At 35.9% G+C, this 26,106-nt stretch overlaps 1 protein-coding gene across 12 annotated transcripts in view; it reads right to left on the bottom strand.

The window, feature by feature from the left end:
- The window catches only part of USP34 (ubiquitin specific peptidase 34), a 282,857-nt gene that overhangs the window by 99,556 nt on the left and 157,195 nt on the right, over positions 1–26,106 (bottom strand). For all 12 annotated transcript variants that reach the window (XM_054244928.2, XM_054244930.2, XM_054244931.2 and 9 more), the window contains 11 exons: positions 20,848–20,948; positions 20,444–20,653; positions 16,173–16,298; positions 14,478–14,600; positions 14,270–14,353; positions 12,806–12,892; positions 7,552–7,752; positions 3,807–3,889; positions 2,358–2,398; positions 2,095–2,219; positions 22–174 (listed from right to left, as the gene is read on the bottom strand). In XM_054244928.2, the coding sequence (XP_054100903.2) occupies positions 22–174; positions 2,095–2,219; positions 2,358–2,398; positions 3,807–3,889; positions 7,552–7,752; positions 12,806–12,892; positions 14,270–14,353; positions 14,478–14,600; positions 16,173–16,298; positions 20,444–20,653; positions 20,848–20,948 (1,334 nt within the window). The remainder of the gene's footprint in view (positions 1–21; positions 175–2,094; positions 2,220–2,357; positions 2,399–3,806; positions 3,890–7,551; positions 7,753–12,805; positions 12,893–14,269; positions 14,354–14,477; positions 14,601–16,172; positions 16,299–20,443; positions 20,654–20,847; positions 20,949–26,106) is intronic.

Raw genomic sequence — 26,106 nt, 5'->3', positions numbered from 1 at the left:
CTAAATACAGTAAAATCTTACCCTAATAGGTTTAAGTGCTTGAGCATCAGGAAGAAATTTCAATAATGTTGAGGCAGCCAATAGCAGAAAAGAACGATTGATTGAGTCTCCTCCATCCAGCCCTGACAGGGATAACTTATAGAGACCATTGCATGATTCATGACGAACTGCAGTCTAGATGAAAAAGAAAGTTCCAAAGACAGTCTGAGTTAGAATTAAAAAGCTAATGTTAATATGTTAGCAGAAATAATTTTAGGTGATTTTAAATACACCTGCCAGGCAAGCCTATAATCCCAGCAATTTGGGAGACTTAGGCAGGAGGATAACCTGAGGCCAGGAGTCTGAGACCAGCCTGTCCAATATGGCAAATCCCTGTCACTACAAAAAAATTCAAAAATCAACTGGGTCGGGTGGTGTGTGCCTGTAGTCCTAGCTACTCTGGAGACGGGCACAAGAATTGCTTGAACCAGGGAGACAGAGTCTGCAGTGAGCCAGTATGTCACTGCTCCCCAGCCTGGATGGCAGAAACAAGATTATGCCTCATAAAAATAATAAATACAATGTTCTAACCCCATACATATATATGTAAATTACACATTATAAAGTACTTCAAAGTATACCATAATATATACAGTATTTTAGAAATCCTAAAGCATGGCCATAAAAACAGAAACAGAACAAAATGAGCACAAGAACAGGTAAATACAAAGAAGAAATGAGGGAAGGATATTTAGAATCATTTAAGTTATTTACAAGACAGTAAGAGCATAAAGTATTTTCAGAACTAGAAGCAACACAGAAGCAACTTAAATCAGAATATTCTATAGATTGTAAGGAAATTGCCCCAATGTCAAAATGATCACCTGAGACAGCACAAAAACGCACATGGCATTAAATCCAGAGCTAATTTTATTTTTTTATTTTTTTTTTTTTGAGACAGTCTTGCTCTGTTGTCCAGACTAGAGTGCAGTGGCGTGATCTTGGCTCACCACAACCTCCATCTCCTGGGTTTAAGCGATTCTCCTGCTTCAGCCTCCTGTGTAGCTGGGACTGCAGGTATGTGCCGCCACACCCAGCAAATTTTTTGTATTTTTAGTGTTTTAATTAGTATTTTTTATATTTTCATCATGTTGGCCAGGCTGGTCTCACACTCATGCCCTCAAATGATCCACCCACCTCAGCCTCCCAAAGTGCTGGGATTGTAGGTGTCGGCCATTGTGCCCAGCCAGAGCTAACATTATTAGACAAGCAAATTTTAAAAATAAGTGACTTTGGAACTAAACATATTAGTGTGTATTTCTACTATTTCACTTAGGAATAGGAGGCGAGTAATGTCAAGATATGGCTAATAAAAGTTATACTGGCCTCACTGTCAACACAGAAAGCAAAATATATTTAGTCTCTATTGTCTCTATTTCTACTTAAATAGAAAATTCAGGCTGGGTGCAGTGACTCATGCCTGTAATCCCAAGCAGTTTAAGCGGCTGAGGCAGGGGCATTACATGAAACCAGGAGTTCAAGACCAGTCTGGGCAACACAGCGAGACCCCGTCTCTACAAAAAAGTCAAAAAACTAGCTGGGCATGGTGATGTGCACCTGTGGTCCCAGCTACTTGAGAGGTAGACGCCAGAGGATCGCTTAATCCCAGGAGGCTGAGGCTGCAGGGAGCCACAACTGTACCACTGCACTGCAGCCTGGGCAATACAGAGAACAGGGAGACTCTGTCTCTGGAAGGAAAAAAAAAAGGCAACAGAACTTTTCTAAAACATACATTACCAAAATAAATTCTCAAGCCCTTCCTACCATCTGGAAAAAAAGTTCCTTTTTATTAATCCAAAGCAATATAATCATTCTATAAACATTTCAGAAAAAATATAAATGCTACATAATATATAATAGTCAAAATTTCTTAAACATTGTACATAGTTCAAACCATAGTTTAAGGTCTAATCCCAGACCTTAAAGGATTAAGTAGATAATGTGATATATTTATGGAATCATGCATATTTGTTTCCATTAGCTTTTATTTATTATCAATACTAATAACATGAAAACATAAAAAGTAACAGTACTAACCTTCCATCTTTATCTTACCTCAGGAATAAGGAGAGTCAATTTCTTTAGCCAATCTTGTAAATGATCACTATCAGCAAGGCTAGATTTCACTAAAGAACAGCAATGAGCCCAACTCACCAAGAGCCACATTGAATAATGTGAAACTAAAGAAAAATGAGAAAACAGTTCATTATAAAGGTTTGTGTCAAAATGAAAATGCAATGTTCATTATTAAAGATAAAATATGTCAATATATTATTTAAGTTTTTATTTATTAGAAGTTAACATTGTGGAATCCTTACCTTCATGTCTAGACCTGTGATCCGACTGAGCTTTTAAAACTCTGTAACAAGTAAAAACACACCACTACCAATTAAATTCAGCAATGAACTAAAAATAATTCAATTTATTAACATATATCCTTTAAGGTTATCACTTCCCACAAAAAAGGAAAGGGGTGTGTGTGTGTTTTTTAAGGACAGGAGACAGAGTCTTCCTCTGTTGGGGCGGGGCGGGGGGGGAGTGTGTGTGTGTACATTGGTGTGTGTTTTAAAGACATGAAATAGGGTCTCACTCTGTTGCCCAGGCCGGAGTGCAGTGGTATGATCATAGCTCACTGCAGCCTTGACCTCCCAGGTTCAAGCATTCCTCCCACCTCCCTATAGCTGGGACTACAGGCATATACCACCACAGCCAGCTAATTTTTGCAAGAGATTATAGTTAAAGAGAGTTCCATTATTTGTTTCTTCTATCTTCTTTATCATTTATTTAAAGACTCACTGGTAAGTCAAACTTATTGAAGAACAGAGTAGAATAATGGCTACCAGAGGCTGAGGTTAGGGTAAGGGTGGTGTTGGGCAGAGGGTATGAGTCAAAGGGTACAAAATTCCAGATAGAGCAGAAAGTTCTGAGATCTATTACACAGCAAGGTATCTAGTTCTAGTCAATAAAAATGTTTTCAAAATAAAAAACTAACCAAATTAAAGGATTATTGATAACATCTTATTATAGCAAATACCAAATGATTTCAGATTTAATAAACAAAATTTGAATGAATACAATGTTGACTGAAATAAACCCTCATGTAATTTTATCACTAAAGAGATGTGCAAGACAAACACGTAGGTTATAATGATTTAGAGTCTAAACTTAAGAGTACTTTAAAAATTATAAAATCTGAATCATGAGGGTCAATTATGAAAACCCAAACTGAAAAGTACTCTATAAAATAAATAATTGGCCTATATTACTTGAAAATGTATCATGAGAGAAAAGCTGAGAAAGTCATCTCTGATGAAAGGAAGTAGAAGAACTGACAATTAAATGCAACACAGAATCCTGAAGCAAAATAAATATTGTTATAAAGAATACCAACAAGATTTTAATATGGACTATATGTTAGATAATACATCAATGTTAAATTTTATAAATTTAAAAATTTTACTCTAGCTATTAAGAAAATGTCCTTGGTCTTAGGAGATACACAACGAACTACTAGTAAACAGTCATGATCTCTGCAATTCAGTCTCACAAGATTCGGGAAAACATGTAAACACACAGAAAATACATGCTCATAAATACAAGACACATTTTAGCAAGAGGTTAATAACATGTAAATCTGGATGAAAGCATAAGCGATTTCACAATAACCCCCAAATTTTTCTATTGTTTAAAATTTTTCAAAATAAAGTTTTCAAACATGATATTCCTGCTATATATACATACATAAAATATATTTTTAAAATGCATACCTAGGAGCCAGATTATCATAAGTATAAGCAACAGACATAAGTCGCTGAATCAAACTGGTTCCTTGGACAAGAACAAGAAACACCTTTAAAACAAAAACATTTTAAAAGATATTTAAATACGACAAAAGGAAAACCCTCCACAGGTACTCATGATTTAGTTACTAAAGAGACGTGCATTATAAAATTTTAACCCAAAATTCCGAATTATTTCGATATTTATCTATAACATAATAAATAATGTCGTAAGAATTCTTTGAAAATACTGCAAAAATGTCAAGTATTAGAAAACTAGAATTTTATAATCACACATAAGAGCAGCAACTTTAGGCTGAGTATGGTGGTTCACTGTAATTGCTGTAATCCCAGCAATTAGGGAGGCTGAGGCAGGTGAACTGCTTGAGCCCAGAAATTCGAGAATAGCCTGGACAATGTGGTAAAACTCTGTTTCTACTAAAAATACAAAAATTGGCTGGGGTGGTGCATGCCTATAATCCCAGCTGCTTTAAAGGCTGAGGAGCAAGGAACACCTGAACCTGGGAGGCAGTGGCTTCACTGAGCTGAGACTGTACCACTGCACTCTAACCTGTGCAACAAAATGAGAATCAATTTTTTTTTTTTTTAAAGAAGAAAAAGAAAAGGAAAGAAAATAAATTACTAAAACTTTAGAAGTAGAGGCAAAAACAGTCTTTACATTTGATTCTTAGATTCTCTGCATACCAATGAACTGGGGGAAAGAAATATATAACATGTTGGTGGTTTCTTGGCGGGAAGGAGGGGGGAGGGTTGGTGAACAATTAAACATTTTTTTACTTTTGAAGAAAATATATTTTAAAAATCAAGTAGTAACAGATCCTTCAACCATCCTGAAATAAAAATAAAAAAAGCAATGTACTATACCATGGGTACAGAGCATGAATTCTAGATTCAAAATTCTAAGGTTCAACATTTAGCTTTAGGCTGCATGATCCTAACATATACAGAATTTCTCAGCTCTGATTCTTCTTCCATATAATGGGAGAAAACAATTCATTAATATAATAATGAATTATTAAATTCCTTCTGCAGGTTGGAAGGCATTCTGTGCACATACTTCATAAGGCACCGTTTCTGCGCTGTAGCAGATAGCTACAGAAAACACGGTAACACAAGTATATACAATGTGCGAATAAGCAAAAGAAGGAAGCAGCAACTAAATCTGTCCTTGGCAGAACTCAGAAAGCTTCCAGAAAAGTTGATGTTTAGGCTAAATTTTGCAGGCAACTTGCTAAAATGCTATTAAAAAGACCACAAGGAAAAATGATGGTAAACTTAGTGTTCTTCCTTACTCTACCTACAGTATATCAACATTAGATAACTCTGTCTTCAGAATTAATACAACGAAAATTTTTATTTCCATAGATCTTAAATATACATACTAAGCTGTAATTATTTGGTAAATTGACTCATACAAAAAGTATATAATATACACCTTTTCTAAACTTAAAAAAAAAAAACCTAAAACAAAACAAAGCAAAACAAAAACACTGGCTGGGTGCAGTGGCTCACACCTATAATCCCAGCACTATGGGGGGCCAAGGCAGGTGGATCACTTGAGGTCAGGAGTTCGAGATCAGCCTGGCCAACATGGCAAAACGCTCTACTAAAAATAGAAAAATTATCCAGACATGGTGGCATGTGCCTGTAACCCCAGCTACCTGAAGGCTGAGTTAGGAGAATCACTCGAACTGGAGAGGGAGAGGTTGCAATAAGCCGAGATGGTGCCACTGCACTTCAGCTTGGAAGACAGAGCCAGTCTCCATCTCAAAAAAAAAAAATTGGTATGTACGTAGAAAAAAACTCTGTAAAGGTAACACTTCAAGATATTAATAGTAGTCATCTATGACTAGGGAAAATGTTCATTTGTATATTATGAATTATTTTCAATAAGCTTGTAGTTGCATATTATTTTTAAACACAAACCAATAACCTACAAAACACCACAAATATGCACAGGTATTTTACAGATACATTTATATATACTTATATTATTAAAATCTCAAGACAAAATCACTAATAAAGATCAATAAACATGGAAATTAGTGAGTTGACGGAAAGGATCGAAATTAGAACATTACATTGTAACTTGGAAAATTTATTCTGGAAAAAACATGACCAAAACATAGTACTTCAAGGTTACTAAATGGTACTTTACAACACAGTACAATGTAGAATACAGATTACATTGTATTCTGCATGTATTTAATTTTATTAGATGTAAATGATTTGGAAAACTGAAAGAGATCACTTTTCCCATTTAAACTCCAAAATTCCGAAAGTGAAATCTGCCTCAGGTTTCCATTTATACCAGTAGTTTCTAACCTTATGTTCATCACAATATTCCTCTATCAATAACAATTCATTACTTTGATGTTTCTCAAAAGGTTACAGAATGAGAGATCCCTAAGATCTCATCTTGATCACTCCCTACTTCCAGTTCACTGATCGGTATCTTGGGAAGGCAAATATGTTATTACATGAACAACAGAATCCACAATAAAAAATATTTTATTTTTAATGCTGGATGTACTGGTTAATACAGTTAATACAGTTGACCCGTTAACAACACTTTTAAACACTTCAGGTCTGAAACTGCTACTCCTAAGACAACAAGACCAAACCCTCACCTTCCTCATCCTCTACTGCCTAATCAATGTGAAGACCATGGTGATGAAGACCTTTATGATGACCCACTTCCACCTGTTGAATAGTAAATGAATTTTCTTTTCCTTATAATTTTCTTTCCTCTAGCCAACTTTATTCAAAGAATATAGTATATAATATTATTAACATATAATCTATGCATTAATCAACTGTTTATGTTATTGGTAAGGCTTCTGGTTAATAGCAGGCTATCAGTAGTTCTGGGGGATTCAAGTTATACACAGATTTCTGACTGTATGGAGGGTCAGCATCCTTAACCCCTCCATTTTTCAAAGGCCAACTATATTTTCTTTCATCTCTAAATCCACCCTTTTATACACTTGTTCTATGATGCTAGGGCTAATATATCAAAAACCAAATTCTTCCCTTGCCAGCTGGCTTCCTATTAGGTTCTGCCAGCCTGGTAAATACTTCAGCATTTATCTAGAAGTATTTACCTAGAAGAGACAGTTGGTTTCAGTCTTAAGCTTTTTTAGGCACTCCTAGCACCAGCTTTATCAGGTCCCCTCAGAGAATCTTACAGCAAGTGAGCATAATTGCTTTCTCAGAGGCCTAAACCCTGGTTTAACCCTAAATATTACTGCAAGCTTCTAAGTTCCTGATAATCCAACTACTTAACTAATGTTCCTCAAGATCTAGGTGTGGTAAATGGCTCCTTAGCTGGGTTACCTCACCATTCCCTTTTTGCTTTTAAAGCCTTCTAACACATGCATGTAAAATAGATTCCCTATTTTAAATTTCCTATGTTGAAATACCAACTATGGTTTCTGTTTTCATAAATGCACCCTCAAACCCAAAGTATATAAATTACTGAGTCCAAATAATCAAGTCAATGTCACAGATATTAAAATGGCACATGATTCATTTCTGCATTCTGGATGATGAAATGAAAAGCATTACTGCTTCACAATCACTACTGCTTTAAAACAATGCCATCAGTTCAGCTATTAGGTGAAATCACAGTAATCTAGAACATATTTCTTAAGCATCAGCATTTTCAGTTTATAAAAATAAATGGAATTCAACATTAACTTCTGCACTTTACCTCTGTTAATCGTGGTATATGAAGACCCTTAGCATGATCACCAGCAGCCTTCCTTGATTTGCCAGGCCAGGTTCTTTTCCTATGGCTTTCCGCTATACCAGACCAGGCAAAGACATCATGATAAGCTAAATCCAAATCGGATGGATCTACTGCAAACTGGCATATTAACTTCAGCAAGCAAGCAAGACAGTCTAGTTGCCACTGTAAATGAAAAGAAATTGTCATTTCCCTATTTTCATTAATTTATAATGGACATTATACAGTTTAGAAATTAAAAGACCAGAAGATAAAAATAATTATAGCTAGTACTTAATCCATGTAGCATAAAATTTTGTTGCTCAAATATTATGGTCAGGAACAATTCAATCTTATAAAGTATCTAGAAATAAAGAGGGTATACAGGATGTATTTAATGAAATGAAAATGATATTTTCATTGCTTTAACAAAAGGCATCATAAAAATGTATGCAATAGATAGCTATGAGACTTTTGAAAAAACATACTGCTCATAATTTACAATATATTTTAAAAATGAAAATGACAGATATTATCAATAAAATTAATAAACAAAGTATTATCAAAGTATTATATATTGTTTCTCTATACAAGTGGCAGAAACTCTTAATATTTAGGGACCAAAGCAATTCTTAGTAATTCTAGAAAATAATTGAACTAAAAATTTTGCACTTTCCATAACCACATTAAAAATAAACATTTAAAAATTTGTTTTAAACATTGTTTGGTATGCATAAAAAATAAAAGTTACAACTGACTGCAAACTAGCTCAATTAAAAAAATTTAGCATACTTTCTTTAAATAAATTAGAATATCACGTATGTACACGAGTTTTTCAGCTTTTTCTTCAATAGTTCTTAACCTCCTGCTCTCCTGATTCCACTGCCAAATATATCCCTATACAAACATACCAGGAAACAGTACTTCCTTCCTCCAATAACAGCAATAAAGCAATACTTTATTACTGACTTGAAAGAAAGACAGCAAGGTAATTCAGAGAGAAAAAAGTCTTCTCAACAAATTGGTGCTACAAAAACCAAATAGCTATATGAAGAAGGAAAAAAATGTCAACATTATATATATAAAAGTTAACTCAAAATGTATTGTTATAGATCTAAATGTAAAAGAAAACTATAAAATTTACAGAAAACAGAGGAGACTTGTGACCTTGGAACAAATATTTGTAGACTGGAAACAAATTTCATTAAAATTAAAATTTCTCCCCTAAAAGATACTGTCAGTATGATGAAAAAGTAAGCCACAGGATGTGTGTGGGGCTTGTCCCCATACATACATCAGAGAAAGATTTCTCTGTAACGCTTAAGGGAAAAGATGGTTTTACAACTATATTTCACAAAAGAAGATAAACACACAACCAATAAACACATGACATAATGTTAAAACATCATTAGATGAGGGAAGGACAAGTGAAACCACTGTGAGGTAACACTACTATTCCCACCAGAAGAGCTCAAATTTTAAAACCCTGGCCTTATCAACTTCTGGCAAGGATGTGGAATAAATAAAATTCTCATGTATTGCATGCCACAACTGTTTTTGGAAAACAGTTTGGCAGCTTCTCAAAAGGTTAACCTTATAAGTATAAACTCACCATATAATTTAGCAATGTCATTACTTGGTATTAATCTGAGAGAGAAAAACATACAAATGCTAAATGACCTGCATGTGAATGTTTACAGAAGCTTTATTTGTAGTAACCCAAAGTATAAACCACTCAAATGTCAATCAGATGAGCAGATAAATGAATTGTGGTATACCTATACAATGAATACGAATACATTACTCAGCAATAAAAACAAACCAAATACTGATACACATTTAACCTCAAAGAGCACTCTGAAAAAAAACAAGCCAGATACAAAAGAGTACATACTGTACTGATCCAATTATATGAAATTCTATAAAATGAAAATCTCATCTATTGTAACAGAAAGCAGAGGAAGAAACCCTGATAGCAACACTGTAGGATGGGCCTTCTTAAGTAATGGAAATATTCTTTATTTATATTAGAGGGTTAAATATTTTTCAAAACTTGCCCTTTAAAATGAGTGCATTATTTATTACATGAAAAGTATACTGCACAACCTCACATCATATGCAACAATTAACTTAAAATGAATCAAAGACCTAAAACTACAAGCTAAAACCAGAAACCTCTTAACAGAAAACAGTCATCAATCTCTGTGACCTTAGATTCGGTATTGGTTTTATAGATACGACACCAAAAGCACAAGCACAAAGGAAAACAGAGACACTGGACTTCATCAAAATTAGAAACTTTTGTAAATCACAGGATGCTTCTGAAGAAAGGGAAAAAAAACCCATACAATGGGAGAAAATATCTGTAAATCACATGCAATCTAACAAATCAGTATCTGAAATACGTAAGGAATTCTTACAAATCAACAAAGACAACCCAATCAAATCAAAACCACAACTAGCTACCACTTTACACAATAGAATACTTAAAATAAAGAAGACAGTAATGGCCTGGCATAGTGGCTCGCGCCTATAATCCCAGCACTTTAGGAGGCTGAGGCAGGGGGATCACAAGGTTGGGAGATCGAGACCATCCTGGCTAACACGGTGAAACCCCGTCTCTATAAAAATTTAAAAAATCAGCCAGGCATGATGGCGCATGCCTATAGTCCCAGTTACTCAGGAAGCTATGGCAGTCGTGAACCCCAGAGGCGGAGGTTGCAATGAGCCGAGATCGTGCCACTTCAATCCAGCCTGGGCAAGAGAGAGAGATTCATTCTCAAAAACAAACAGATAGTAACAAGGCTTAGAAAGGATATGGAGAAACTAGAACCCTCACATACTACTGGTAGAAATGTAAAATGGTGCAGCTTTGCTAAACTGGCAACTCCTCAGAAAGCAATTACACAGGACCCAGAAATTGCACTCTATACCCGAGACACATGTTTGCAACATTATTGGTAATAGCCCCAAAGTGGAAACAACACAAATGTTCACCATCTGATCAATCTTCTGATCCCTGGATTTTCAGCTGTGATTGAACAAACATTTCAACAAAGATGGATGAATGTGTGTGTGTGTGTGTGTATATATATGTATGTATGTATATATACACACACACACATGCATGCATACACGCTTATGAATGGTCAACAGACACATAAAAAGCTACTAAAGATCCTTAGAATTGGGAAAATGTAAATGTTAGAAATCACAATAAGATACCACTTAAGTAGTGGCAAGGTATACTACGACTACTAAGAATATGCCCAAAAGAAGTGAAAACGTATTATCTATACCTAAACTTGTAAACAAATGCTCACAATACTCAAAGTGCAAAAATAACCCACAAGCCTCTAAACTGGTGAATGGACAAACATCATATGGTATAATTATAAAAAGGAATGAATTGCTGATACTTGCTACTTAACAAGGATGAATCTTGTAAACAGGCTAAGTGAAACAAACCAATCACAATGGACCAAACATTGCATGGTTCCATTGACCAGAAATGTCCAGAACAGGCAAATCCACAGAAATAAAAAGTAGACTATAATAGTGGTTGCAAAGGGCTAAAGCATTTGGGGAGGTTTCTTTTGAGGTGATACAACTGTTCTGAAACTAGATGCTGGTCATGGTAACACAATTTTGTGAATGTTGTAAAAACAGTACATTTTGAAGGAGTAAATTGATTGCACGTGAACTACACCTCAAAAAAATTTTTTAAAGTTATACTTCAACTAAACTCATTTGAAAAGGAAAAAAGTTTGAAAAGGAAAAAAAGAAACAAGAACAATCCTGAGCTTAGAATTATTTTATAATATTAAGAGAGATGCATTATAAACAACAAGTATCATTTGATCTCAAAGCAATTTCTATCTTAGACATGCTTTGCATCTTGGGCATCATAAAAAGCTACAATAAGCCACATATTGGCAATAAAATGTTCTTAGCAATAACAAGGAAAGTAGCTATAATTTCAAGTGAGACAGTGAAAACCTTTAGTACAGGAGTGTCCCATCTTTTGGCTTCCCTGAGCCACACTGGAAGAACAACACCTTTCTTGGCCCACACGCAAAATACACTAATGACAGCTGATGAGCTAACAAATATGGACATAAGAGTACGTGATATCAAATCATTACACCAGGAATTCTAAAAAATAAAAAACAAACAGAAACTAAGAGAATACTTGAATTCAATGTTTGATAATGCTAACCTGATTTGATGGAAGACAATGGAATGTCCTGTACATTGAGCTCTAAAGTGGCCTGTGCAGTTTTGTATATCGTTATGAAGATTTAAATATTCTACAAACAATTTTATTTTCATATAGTACTTCTTCAAATTCACAGTGATAAAGTATCATTTTTTAAAATTTCCCTTTTTCTTTTTGAGACGGAGCTTCACTCTTGCTGCCCAGGCTGGAGCGCAGTGGAACAATCTTGGCTCATTGCAAACTCCACTTCCAGGGTTCAAGTGATTCCCCTGCCTCAGCCTCCCAAGTAGCTGAGATTACAGGCGCCTGACACCACACCCAGTTAATTTTTGTATTTTGGTAGAGATGGGGTTTCACCATTTTGGCCAGGCTGGTCTCGAACTCCTGACCTCAGGTGATCTGCCCGCCTCAGCTTCCCAAACTGCTGGGATTACAGGCATGAGTCACTGCACCTGGCAAAATTTTCATTTTTTAATGCAAGTTCACTGAATAAAAAAACCTTCCATTTGGTTGAGGAGCAATACTTTTGTAAAGTACTATAAAAATACAGCACCAATGTCTAATGGCTATAAAAACTGCTAAAGGCTTACTCTCAATTTCTGTATCTATCCCAATGCAAGCCAGTCAACATGGTCTGGAAACACATTTTTTAGTATTACTGCTATAAAGGAAGAAATGGTCAAAACAAAACAAAGTTTTAAAAAAACCTAAGATGTAGACCAAATTTTTAAAAAGCAATCAAACTTTATCTATATATTAATATATAACCTATCAACCTAAAGGAAACATGTTTATGAGCCACAGTTTAGAGTAATTAATTTTAGCACAAGAATTTTTAAATAAAATTAACATGAAAAACACTTTTTCCATAATTAGTTTATCAAACTGTGTTTTAAAATTCATTTCTGCTATATTCCTATTATAATGAACTATATGGCAAAATCTATACTTGCTGATGAAATGGAAGTGTTTCAAATGGGTAACTACTGTAACTAGCTGAAACAGTAAATTTCCACTTACCACAGTCCATGATTCCTGCTCTTTAGGCTCTAGAATTCCAGAATTAAAAATTTCTAGTAACTGTTGAAGCCCTCCAGCAGCAACAAACTGTAGGCAATTGTGAAAGTAATAGTAAGGGAAAAGTAGCTGCTACATAATGCAGTAACGCTTCTTGATTTAGTAACTAGATAGGTAAAATATTAAATATCTTTTATTTACACAATTATAACTTAATTTAAATTACCAAAATAATTTCTATAAAAAATAAGAAGATAAAGCCCTACTTTCAAGAATTTAAGGGTGGGCACAGGGGCTCATGCCTGTAATCCTAACACTTTGGGAAGCCAAAGATAGAGGATGACTTGAGGCTAGGACTTTGACACCAGCCTAGGCAACAAAGGAAGACGTTATCTCTACAAAAAAATAAAAAGATTGGACAGGTGTAGTGGCTTATGCCTGTAGTTTCAGCTACTAGAGAGGCTGAGGCAGGAGGATCACCTGAACCCAGGCAGTCAAAGCTGCAGTGAGCCATGATCATGCCACTGCAATCCACCCTGCATGACAAGGTGAGACCCTGTCTCTAACCAAACAAAATAAAACAAAACTTTTAAAATATATATATACTTGAAAGAGGCTATAAACATCTTTATATTCCCCTAGGCATTTAGTCCTAGACACTGGGATGTTCTCACAGTATCTTTTTTTGCTCCCCAGCTGGAGTACAGTGCAGCAACCTCTGCCTCCTGGGTTCAAGTGATTCTCCTGCCTCCGCCATCCAGGTAGCTGGGATTACAGGTGCTGTGCTACCACAGCCAGCTCATTTTTATTTTTACTTACTTTAAAAAAATTTTTTTTTGAGACGGAGTTTCGCTGTTGTTACCCAGACTGGAGTGCAATGGCACAATCTCAGCTCACCATAACCTCCGCCTTCTGGGTTCAAGCAATTCTCCTGCCTCAGCCTCCTGAGTAGCTGGGACTACAGGCACGCACCACCATGCCCAGCTAATTTTTGTATTTTTAGTAGAGACGGGGTTTCACCTTGTTGACCAGGATGGTCTTGATCTCTTGACCTCGTGATCCACCCGCCTTGGCCTCCCAAAGTGCTGGGATTATAGGCATGAGCCACCACGCCCGGCCATTTTAATTTTTTTAGTAGAGACAGGGGTTTCACCATGTTGGCCAGGCTGTTCTCAAACTCCTGACCTTGTGATCCACCTGTCTCAGCCTCCCAACATGCTGGATCACAGGCGTGAGCCACCACATCTGGCCTCTCACAGTATTTCAATGGAGAAAACTCAGAGCTAAAAATAGGTGTATCAAGGCTTTAAATAACCTCAGATTATTCCAACTTAAAGTAATACATGATTTTTAAACTATTATTTAATAGTATATTAGTTTAAAAACAATGAAGAATTATGGTACCCACTTCTGAAAAACTGGAGATAAATTATTTTTATCAATACATTGAAAAACACATGATCAAACCTTGCAACTCCAGGAATTTTTACTATTTTCCACTTGATCCTCACATGAATCATCTGAATCTGGATAAAGATCACTGTAACTTCCCTATGAGAAAGGCAACAAAATAAGGGAGAATGGCAGAAGAATAGAATGGAAAAGATAATACCTTATAGAATTTCGCTCCAGAGAGAATACAAATATTTAATGATAATAATGGAAATGCAATTACCGTTGACTCTCTCCTTATTCTTCTATTAGGTTTTCCCAGTGCTTCAATAATTTCCAGAGCATACAATAGCTTGTGAGCGCTCTTAATTTTGAGAAGTTCTTTCCAATTAAATCCATCATTACTCTTAAATTAGAAAAACATGTTTCTCAAGCCAACTTACTCAGGGAACACAAAAAAGAAAAACTTTAAACAAACTGACACTACATAAAACCTCAAAATATTGCATATACTTTAAAATATATTAAAACATATATGAAGACTAGTTATTAACTGGTACAAATGGTATACTTAAAACATCAATTATTCATTAAATTTCTGAAAATAAAACCAATTAAATATATAAACAGCAGCATGGGCAAATAACTATAACTTGTTAATCTACCCAATTGAGAGAAGAAACAAAATTATAGTCTAGTTGAGTGGGTAAACTTCTAAAGATGGTGATGAATTAAATGTCTTTTTTTAATACTTACAACTACATATTTAAAAGTCATACAAATATATGAACTCAGGAACACTGCTGTTTTCTACTGTCAATTCATGAAATAATGCAATTCACACTTAATGTGCATCTCTGAAATGCTATCACTAGTGCTACTGCAAGTCATCATTCAGCATTTTCAAGAGCCCATCTTCTTGACTTCCAAGTCATGTGAGATATTGCACCTCCTATAATTACATGATAATGTTCCAAATCCTAGAATTAGCATAACATTAGGACATCTGTTTTTGCATTCATCCTATAGGAGTTCTTTTGGAGATCTCCTCAAATAAACTATGTATCATACATCTTTTTTTTTTTTTTTTTTGAGACAGTGTGCCGCTCTTGTTACCCAGGCTGGAGTGCAATGGCGCGATCTCGGCTCACCGCAACCTCCGCCTCCTGGGTTTAAAAACAATCTTTAAGCCCGGAGTAGAAGCTCAGGCCTGTAATCCCAGCACCTTGGGAGGGTGAGGTGGGCAGATCATTTGAGGTCAGGAGGTAGAGATGAACTTGGCCAAAATGGGAAAACCCTGTCTCTAGTAAAAATACAAAAATCAGCCAGGCATGTTGGCACATCAGCTACTGGGGAAAGTCAGGGGAGGATTTCTTGAGTCCTGGTGGCTGAGATTGCAGTAAGCTGAGATCATGCCACTGTACTCTAGCCTAGGTGACAGAGTGAGACCCTATCTCAAAAATAAATAATTAAATGAAAACAATCTTTAATGTTGAAGACTTTAGAAAGATACCCAACAAATGTGAGGTGATGTCCAGAGGGAAATAAATTACCATACAGATATTAAATTTCTTTGCCTCATTTTCCCCAATAGAGTCAGTTAACTTGTATAAGCATAGAAAAGAAACACTGATACACATCATTTCACCTTGGTTCATTTTCTCTAAACATTACTTTTTGTTACTGAGAGCAAAAAGCAATATTCAAAACACAATGTAAGAAAAAACACTAATATAAAATGGCAAATCTCTATTTTATAATTTTAGAAAACATCTTCATCTTGCATTTAGCCTATGATACGTTATTCACTCTCACTAAACAAATGAACATTAAAATGAAGTGGCACTTTTTACCTATTATATGGGTAAAAACTATATTCAGATTTACTGAGGGTATGTTAACAGGCAATCTTCTACACTGTCAAAAGAAACAAACTGGTAACAGCCTTTAGGAGAGTAAAGAGATTCTGTGGGCTCACCTGTTCATCTGAGATATTCTGGAATGCCATCAACATATTAGGACATGTAGGAAGAAGCATCAGTAGCTCCCAGACACGCCTAGAAAGATTTTCCGCATGAAGATGAAGTTCTTCACATCTTAAACTCTACAAATAAAAACAACTGCTTTATCAAAACACATCAGAAGAAAAAAGTTGAAGCTCAAATTTTTGCATAAAATCATCACCAAATTTGCTATTTTTTAGTCTCACTTTCTGAAAAGTGAGACATGAAACCTTTTGTTATATGACACATATTTAAGAAAATACTCAAAGCAGTGTTTTTTTCACCTTCTTACTGAACATTTTTCTAGAAAAGCCTTCCTCTAAGACATGTGCCTCAGCAAACTTTTGAAATAAAACTGAAAACATCTGTTTAAAGTCCATTCTAGCAAATTTCAGTATGACTACCACCTATTTCCATTTTGCGGATCACTATTCTAAGCATAACAAAGACTTGGTGAATTAAATCCTTGAAACTTCCATTTAGGAAGAGCCTATCTGTTTCTCTTATTTTGCTAATCTTAAACCTCATTTTCCAGTCTCAGATGAATGAAGAAGAAAGCAAACAATTTTAAAGACCTACTTTCTTCCATTATCATTTGTTAAATCTGAATTCAGAAAGGTGCAAAGAGTAAGCTAAATAACATTTCAGAAACTATTTAGGAAACAGGCGATTAAAAAAAAAAAAAGTACTACCCTGAGAGGTAAAAAGAGTAAAAGATAAATTCACAGTTTTGGTATTTTCCACAGCCTATAAATTTATTACTGTTGCTACTATCATAGTAATTCTTTGCTATAATATGGTCTAGAGATATTCTATAAACCTATAAAAGGAAACTTAGTTCTTTTGGTATGAAGGCAGAAAGTTGGGTACACACAGATGGCAAGGAAATCTTAGAAAGTTTCAAGGTAAACTTGGTGTTTCACAAGCTTGAGGAACAAAGAAACAGAAGCGATGCCCAAGTAACACCTGTACTTTACTTGAGGAAATGACACTCAAGAGTTCTTCAATAAAACAATTCATTCCTTTGTAAATAACTATTAAAGAGAGAGAGAGAGAGAGAGAGAGAGAGAGAGAGAGAGAGAGAGAGAGAAAGATTAAACTCTATGCAAAAAAGGATTTGAAGGAAAAAAATCTTCCAAGTGTGCATAACTATGTTCTGTTATGACTGAAAGTCTCACGAGACATAGACCGTAAAAATCATTTCTTTTTACACTTCTGTGTAACTCTCATCAGGACCAAACCTATCTTGCTCAGCAAAGAATCCCTGTATCAATCTGCCAAAAATAAAATTCAATAAACTGCTAAAACAATGAAATGCTTTCCCTCTGGTTTAAGCCTTACTCGGACTAACATAACAACCTATTAACTGGAACTGGTTTTCTCTACTACATCCTCCATAAAAACATCTAAATTTTGTTTCTGAAAGTCCAGAAAAGAGCTCACTTTGCAGCTTAAAACTAGCCATAATGGTGGATTCAAAAAAAAAAAAAAATCATGTAAGGTCCTTTTGCAGTATAGGTTACAGAGTACCTTTCTGTCCTAGTATTTAAATTACACTATGTCATATTCCCAGTTTCTCAAACATGTCATTTGCTTTAAGGAAGAAAATCTGTAATGCATTACCCTTCACTCTTATCAGTAGCTGACCCAATTTGAACAATTTCTCTTTTGAAAAAAACCTGTAAATTTTCATCCCCCTCCTCTATAATACGTGGAATAGAACACCAGCACTAAGGGTAGAAAAAGGGAGGTTCATGGGCACCTTTTATTGATTATTCTGCTTGAAAACACAATGGAGATTTCTTGGGAGTTTAACAATGTACCATTACCTGAGAAACTGAGGTATATGAAACCAAGGGCTGAATGGCAGCCCATTGCATCCATAATCAAACACATAATGGAAATGGGAAGAAGTCACTTAACCATCTTGGGGAAGAAAGAAAAGAAAACTAGCCTAACACAGAGAAAACCACCAAAATACTACCATTTTACCTGCCCTTCAACCTCAAAATTGTGAATCACTGCATAAGCTATTTGAATACATGAAAAGGTTTTAGAATAAGTCCATTTAAAGGCATTGTTTTAAGTCCAGGCAAGGTGGCTCATGCCTGTAATCCAGTACTTTGAGAGGCTAAGACAGGTGGGTTACCTGTCAGCAGTTCAAGACCAGCCTGACCAACATGGAGAAAACCTTTCTCTACTAAAAATACAAAATTAGCCGGATGTTGTGGTGCATCCCTGTAATCCCAGCTACTCAGGAGGCTGAGGCAGGAGAATCGCTTGAACCTGGGAGGCGGAGGCTGTGGTGAGCCAAGATCACGCCATTGCACTCCAGCCTGGGCAGCAAGAGTTAAACTCCATCTCAAAAATAAATAAATAAATGTTAGTGAATTCAAAATCGCTCCTTTAAGTGATGTCATATACACGCTTGCCACTTAATGTCATCTTCAGGCTGGGCACAGTAGTTTAAGCCTATAATCCTAGCACATTGGGAGGATCGCTTGAGGCCAGGAATTTAAAACCAACCTGGGCAACACCGAGAGACCATATCTACAAAAAACTTTTAAAAATTAGCCAGGTGCACTGGCATGTGCCTGGAGTTCCACTTACTCAGGAGGCTGAGGCAACAGGATCTCTTGAGCCCAAGGGATAAGGGGCTACACTGAGCTATAATCATACCACTGCACTCCAGCCTAGGTGACAACAGTGAGACCGTGTCTCCAAAAAAATAAAAACAAAACAAATGCCATCTTTATAGTGATAACCCACAAACCATTGTTCTAGATTATACCCTTTCTCTGAGTTTCAAACTTATGTATCCAAATGATTACTTGACATCTCCACTTGATGTCCATCAGGCATCCATCTATCCTCCATCTCAAATGGAATCCACGCTGTTGCTCAAGACAGAAACCCAATGCCATTTCTGTCTTCCTTCTCTTCATTCCCTACTCCTAAAACCCAAACCACCACTAAGTGTTGTTGTTTTGACTTGTCTGTTTATTTCTACTGCTGCCATCCTATGCCAGGGCACTATCATCAACTCCTTCCTGGACTAGTATATTAAATGCTTTACTGAATTTGTTACTTTTGCCAAAGAAACTTATTAGGTATAAAACAAAAATCAGAACATATGTTTATCTACTGTTTAAAATCTTTTAATGACATCCACTTTGAGTAAAATGGAAATGACTCACAATGATCCAAAAGGTTTGCATTATTTCGCTCTGCCTACCTTTCCAATTTCATTGCCCTCATTCTCCTTCCTAGCTCTTAACAATTCCTGAACCTGCCTAACTCCTTATATCAAGCATTTCTCCAGGAACCTTTTCTCCAGATTACTCTATCCAGACCATTTCTCATTTTTTAACTGGCTTTTCATCCTTCTAGCTCAGATTATATACAGTCTCCCACAGGGGGCCCTTTCTAGATCAAAGTATTGATTAAAACAGTATATCTGGATCATGTTAAGTAAATAGTTAATGAATATATAAATGGGTTCCTAATTTTGCATTTTTTTCTTTTTCTTTTCCTTTTTTTTGGGGGGGGACAGAGTTTTGCTCTGTTGCCCAGGCTGAAGTACAGTGGTGCTATCTCAGTTCACTGCAAACTCCGCCTCCTGGGTTCAAGCGATTCTCTGGTCTCACCCTCCCAAGTACGTGGGATTACAGGTGCACGCCACCATGCCTGGGTAATTTTTGTATTTTTAGTAGAGATGAAGTTTTGCCATGTTAGTCAGGCTGGTCTCAAACTTCTGACCTCGTGATCCGCCTGCCTCAGCCTCCCAAAATGCTGGGATTACAGGCGTGAGCCACCGGGCCCAGCTCAATTTTACTACTCTTAAAAGATTACCAAAGGCTGGGCATGGTGGCTCACACCTGTAATCCCAGCACTTTGGAGGCCGAGGCGGGCACATCACTTGAGGTCAAGTGTTCGAAACCCCCTCCCCCATCTCTACTAAAAATACAAAAATTAGCTGGGTGTGGCGGTGGATGCCTATAATCTCAACTACTTGGGAGGCTGAGGCAGAAGCATCGCTTGAACTCAGGGGGCAGAAGTTGCAATGAGCTGAGATCACGCCACTGCACTCCAGCCTGGGAGACAAAGTAAGATTTCGTATCCAAAAACAAAACAAAACTGAGAAAATTAAATTTTATAACATTTTATAATCTATAGTTTTATTCAAGTTACTATATCCTCTCAACAGAAAGAAAAAACAAGATTTGTGAAAATCAAACATAGTCACCTCACTATCATCCACTGCCACTTTTCCTGAGGGTGGTTTAAATGATGCAAGCATCTCTAATAAATCAAAAAGAGTAGTTAAATGAGGTTCTTGTAAAAGCAAAAGCATTGGAATGTTGTCCTTTTGAGGGGGTGGGAGGCAAGATGCTGGCAGCTGAACACCTTCCCCTTTCCGTTCTCTCCTTGGTGCACCCAAAGATACAAATACCATCTATTAAAAAAAAAAAAAAAATTATGCATATCAAGTTTTTCGGTTTAATAAAACAAATCTGAAGCATAAAATAATTTCACTTAGAATTTTAATATAACAAACCAGTAACAGCTGTTTTTAAATTAGACCCGTGACTGTTCAACTGATGACTATAAACAGATCATTAAAACTCCAACCACATTTTATATATGTACCTGCATATCCTTAAAACCAAGCTCATGAAGTGCTTTTTCATCATAATCTGTTGTTAACTCATGTCCAGATGAAATCATCCTCACAGGTCCCATGAGGCCTCCTTAAAAACAGCAGAAGATGAAAATAATTTGTTTTAAAGAATTAATTTATTTGCTGACAAAAATATATAGTTGTAGCGATTAAATGTATAGCTGTAGCAATTATATAGTTGTAGCAATATATAGTTGTAGCAAAGCTTAAATGTAATTCCAACCCTCCAGATTTTAGGTAAAGACAGTAAACTCAATAGATTGATAATAGTTATTTCTAGAATACATGAAGTCCTATTTGCTGCCTACATCTTCAACTTCATTTCCCACCATCTTCCCTACCTCACTAGGTTCAGCCAACTGGCCTCCCTGACCTTTCTTGAAAATACCAAGTATGTTCCCATCTCAAGGACTAAGATTCCTCTCCAGAAATTCAAGATACTTATTCTCTCACCACTTTCAAGTCTCTCATCCAATGGGAGCTTTCTCCTTACTACCCAATCTAAAAGCCTCATTTCATCATTAATCCTTTACTCTGCTTTATCTTTCTTTAAAGCACTTATTAATATCTCGTATTTATGATCTGGGAAGGGAAGGGAGGGTGGGGAGAAAAAAGAGGAAGGAAAGAAAAAAGGGAAGAAGAAAGGAAAAATGGAAGGAAAAAGGAAAGAAAAACAAACGAAATGAAGAAAGACAAATTCCCAGTTCCACAGGGGCAGAGATGTTTTATTCACACATGCATTCCAGGCACTAAAATGGAATAGACATTCAAATTAAGTATTATATAATGCACAACTTTTTAGGGGAAAAAATGATTCGAGTCAAAAAATTAAGCAAAATGATGTTTGATGAAAAATTTAAACTTTAAAAATATTGCTAAACTTCATTCATTTGATGTACAAACACTCCAGTGAACAGACTCTAAACAACTGCTTTCAAGAAAAATGAGTGGAGTAAGGCTGTTCTTTCCATAATGACACATAACATTTTAAAATTACCTTTCCCTTCACATGAATAAAAAAGGTCTGTGGGAAAATATTTCAAACACAGAGAAGGAAAAGGTTTTTCTCCCAAGAAGAGTCATTTTGGCAACTTGTCTTAAACACAATTGTTTTATAACTGAATTGCTAATCACTGTGCAGCTTAATCTATAATTCTTTCCCTTCTCGATATTTCTAGCCCTCTATCCTGGCCCTCAAAATGGTTTGACAAATATTCAATCCTATTTTCTTCTAAATTTTCCTACCACTTATTTTGTTAATAGGAATGACATTTTAAACATATCCTAAATATTAGAAAAAGAGGGGGTTATTTCCCCAAACAAGTCATAGATGACTAATTTTCAGTATTCATTCTGTATTGTTTAACTAACAATTCCCACACCAAAATCATATTATGCTTTAAATGTTTATACAGCTAGTATAAAAATTAAATTTTCTATTATCCTTTTGGGTTTTTCTCCCAGAGTTTTTTTGTAAAGTACCAATTTACTGACCTCCTAGAGCTTTAATATTGCTTATTCGTACAGGTAACTTCACAGTAGTTTCATCAAATTTTAAACAAAAATCACATTGGGATTTTAGAGATAACATTTAAAAAAAACAAATTTACTTAACATCTTCACAATACTTAGTATGGACACATGCTATTTCAATTTACTGAGCTGTCCACTTATATAAAAAAGTTTTATTCTCACATTTTACAAAGATCTCACATCTTTTTTTTTTTTTTTGGAGACAGAGTCTCACTCTGAGTGCAATGGCACAATCTCAGCCTCCTGGTTTCAAGCTAATCTTGTGCCTCAGACTCCCCCAAATAGCTAGGACTACAGGGGAGCACTATTATGCCCAAGTAATTTTTGTATTTTTAGTAGAGACAGGTTTCATTATGTTGGCTAGGCTGGTCTCAAATTCTTGATCTAAGTGATCGGCCTGCCTCAGCACCCCGCCCCCCGCCACCCCAGTGCTGGGATTACAGGCATGAGCCACCACACATGGCCAGATTATCGTAACATTTTAAAATTGCTATTGCATACTTGATTTCTTCAGTGTCCTATCATCATGTTGCTCACAAATTATAATTGAATAATCTAACAGCTATACTATTTCATAGCATATTTTATTTTATTCAACTCATTTTGTATCATACAATATGAGAAGAAAAGTAAATACTTATAAAGCAGTATGTTCATTAAGAAAAGCTTTGGCTACTGGATGGACAGAAATTCTATATTAAACTTTTAATACTTTGGTGGTTTTGTTTTGTTTTTTTAAGACAGTCTCACTCTGTTGCCCAGGCTGGAGTGCAGTGGCATGATATTGGCTCACTACAATCTCTGCCTCCCCGGCTTAAGCGATTCTCGTGCCTCAACCTCCCGAGTAGCTGGGATTACAGGTGCACGCCACCAGGCCCAGATAATTTTTGTATTTTTAGTAGAGACAGGGTGGTTTTGCCATGTTGGCAGGCTGGTCTTGAACTCCCGGCCTCAAGTGATACTCCCACCTCAGTCTCCCACAGTGCTGGGATTACAGACGAGCCACCACACCGGCAGCATTTTGGTAGATTTTTATTAAATGCCTATTCTATCTTACTCCGACTATTAAATGTAATGATTATAAATATCTGCAATATTAAAACACTCTTAGTCATGATTAACTGCTACAATAATTCAGTGATTTCTGCCTTAATTTGTTGGATACTCTAAGCACACATAAATTTGTTCCAAAAGAGAACTGCAATGGCTAGTGTTTTATTTAGGATAATGGCCCGTATGTGATGTGAGAAAGGCTTATATTCTGTGCGTTAATGACAAGTGTTATGGTCTGAATATATGTTTTCCCCAAATTCGTATGGTGAATCCCAATTTCCAAGGCAATGATATTTAGAGGTAGAGCCTTTTGGAGGTTATTAGGTATCAGGCAGAGCCCTCCATCAATGGGAGTGGTGGTGTCTCTACAAAAGAGGCCCAAAGGAGCTTGCTTGGGCCTTCTACTATGTGAAGACACAGCAATAAAGCACCATCTCACCATCCATGAGAAAGCTGTCACTGACACCTGAATCTGCTGGCTCCTTGATCTTGGAATTCCCAGGTTCCAGACCACGAGAAGAAAATTTCTTTTGTTTATAAGCTACCGCATTTATGGTATTTTGATATAGCAGGCTGGATGAACAATGACAACACATTAATGTTGATTCTTATGGCTTAATTAGATTTTATAATACATTGAGCTGCTTTCTATCTTTTACTACCTTTGAGAAGATCTTTTTAAGAACTGCTTATTCCTTATTAGTTCTTAGAATTTCTACCTTTAAAAAATTAAAATATTAATGAATGTTTCAAGACAAAACAAAACCTTAAAAACTCTTAATTTGATTGAATACTGAACACACATGTAATTTTTCCCCTTTACAACTCAAATAAAATACATGTTAACAATTTTACAGACACAGGCCAGGTGTGGTGGCTCACACCTGTAATTCCAGTACTTTGAGAGGCCAAGGCGGGCAGATCACGAGGTCAGAAGTTCAAGACCAATCTGGCCTGGTGAAATCCTGTCTCTACTCAAAATACAAAAATTAGCTGGGCATGGTGGCGTGTACCTGTAGTCTCAGCCTACTAAGGAGGCTGAGGCAGAAAAATTGCTTGTCAAAACCCAGGAGGCAGAGGCTGCAGTGAGCTGAGATCATGCCACTGTACTTCAGCCTGGGCGACACAGCATCTGTCTCAAAAAAAAAAAAAATTCACAAACATTAACTGCCAAGAACAAAAAGAGATCATACCAACAAAGTTTGCAAGATGATCACCAAATGAATTTGTGATGAACGGCAAGCCCCAAAAAAGATAAATTGTAAAATGATCTGGCCTAAGAGTAAGATCAAAATCTAACCCTCACACATGCAAAAGGAAGAAAGAAAAGTAACAATGTGCCTCAGAAATTTGCAACACCTTACCAACAGCCTAGAAACAGAAATTAAACTGGTAAGGAGAGAAGAGAAAAAATAAAGCAACATATAATTGCTACCTTTTGTAAGTTTGATAAAAGTTATAAACTCATAGATCTAAGAGGTAAACTAAACCCAGATCTCAAACATAAAGAAAGGCATATTCATAATCAAAATGCTGAAAAATCAATGTTAAAGAAATATCTTTAAAGCCAACCATGGGGTGAAAAAAAAAAAGGAGGTAAAAGACAAAAGGAAAAACACTGAATCAGGTCACAAACTTTACAAGCCAAATAATATCAAACAACAATTCTAAAGTCCTGAAAGAGGAAAAAAATCCTCATGTCCAGTGAATTTGATGTCCAGTGAAAATATCCATCAACAATGAAGGCAAATAAACATTTTTAAATAAACTTTTTTCTAGACAAAACACAGCTTTAGAAAATTTGTCACCCGAAGACCAGAGTACAAGGCTTTAAAGGAAGTTTACTATAAAGAAGGGGGAAAGGTCAGGTACAGTGGGTCATACCTATAAATATAGCACTCTGGGAGGCCAAGGTGGGAGGATTGCTTGAGCCCAGGAGTTTGAGAGTAGCCTGGGCATCATGGCAAAACCCTGTCTCTACAAAAAGTACAAAAATCAGCTGGGCATGGTGCCCAGCACCTGTACTCCCAGCTACTTAGGAAACTGAGGTGGAGGAATCACCTGAACATGGGAGGTTGAGGCTGTGGTAAACCATGATCATGTCACTTCACTCCAGCCTGGGTAATAGAGTGAGACCCTGTCTCAAAAAATAAATAAAATAAAATAACAGAAAGAAAGCTGGAAAAGAAACCAAATAGAAACTAAGATCTATGCTCAGGAATGGAAAGTGTCAGAAGTGCTAAATATGTGCTAAAAACAAAAGAGATGGGACAAATAGAAAATTTAAAAATTACCTTAAACGTAAATGAAAACTAGAGACAGTATCAGAATAATCAAAAAAGCAAAATTAAACAATTAAGAAAAATGCTAATCTAAAAACGATATTTCAACTATAAAAACAGGCCTATTTTTACAGGGGAAAAAAGAGCTCTTAGATATTAAAAGAATGACAGAAATGAAAAACTCAGTAGAAGGACTGCAAAATAAAGTTGATAACATCTCTCAGGAACTTGAGTTACAACTTACAAAAAAGAAATACAAAAAAGATAAATTAGGAAGAATCCTAGAGATGAAACATCTAGATAATGGATATGTTCTATGAGGAGAGAAAATGATAAAATAGAAGACAAGAAATCTATGAA

The sequence above is a fragment of the Callithrix jacchus genome, chromosome 14, assembly GCF_049354715.1.
Source record: "Callithrix jacchus isolate 240 chromosome 14, calJac240_pri, whole genome shotgun sequence".
Lineage (NCBI taxonomy): Eukaryota > Metazoa > Chordata > Mammalia > Primates > Cebidae > Callithrix > Callithrix jacchus.
The sequence above is the reverse complement of the archived record's forward strand: the minus strand, read 5'-3'. Positions and strand labels throughout refer to the sequence as shown.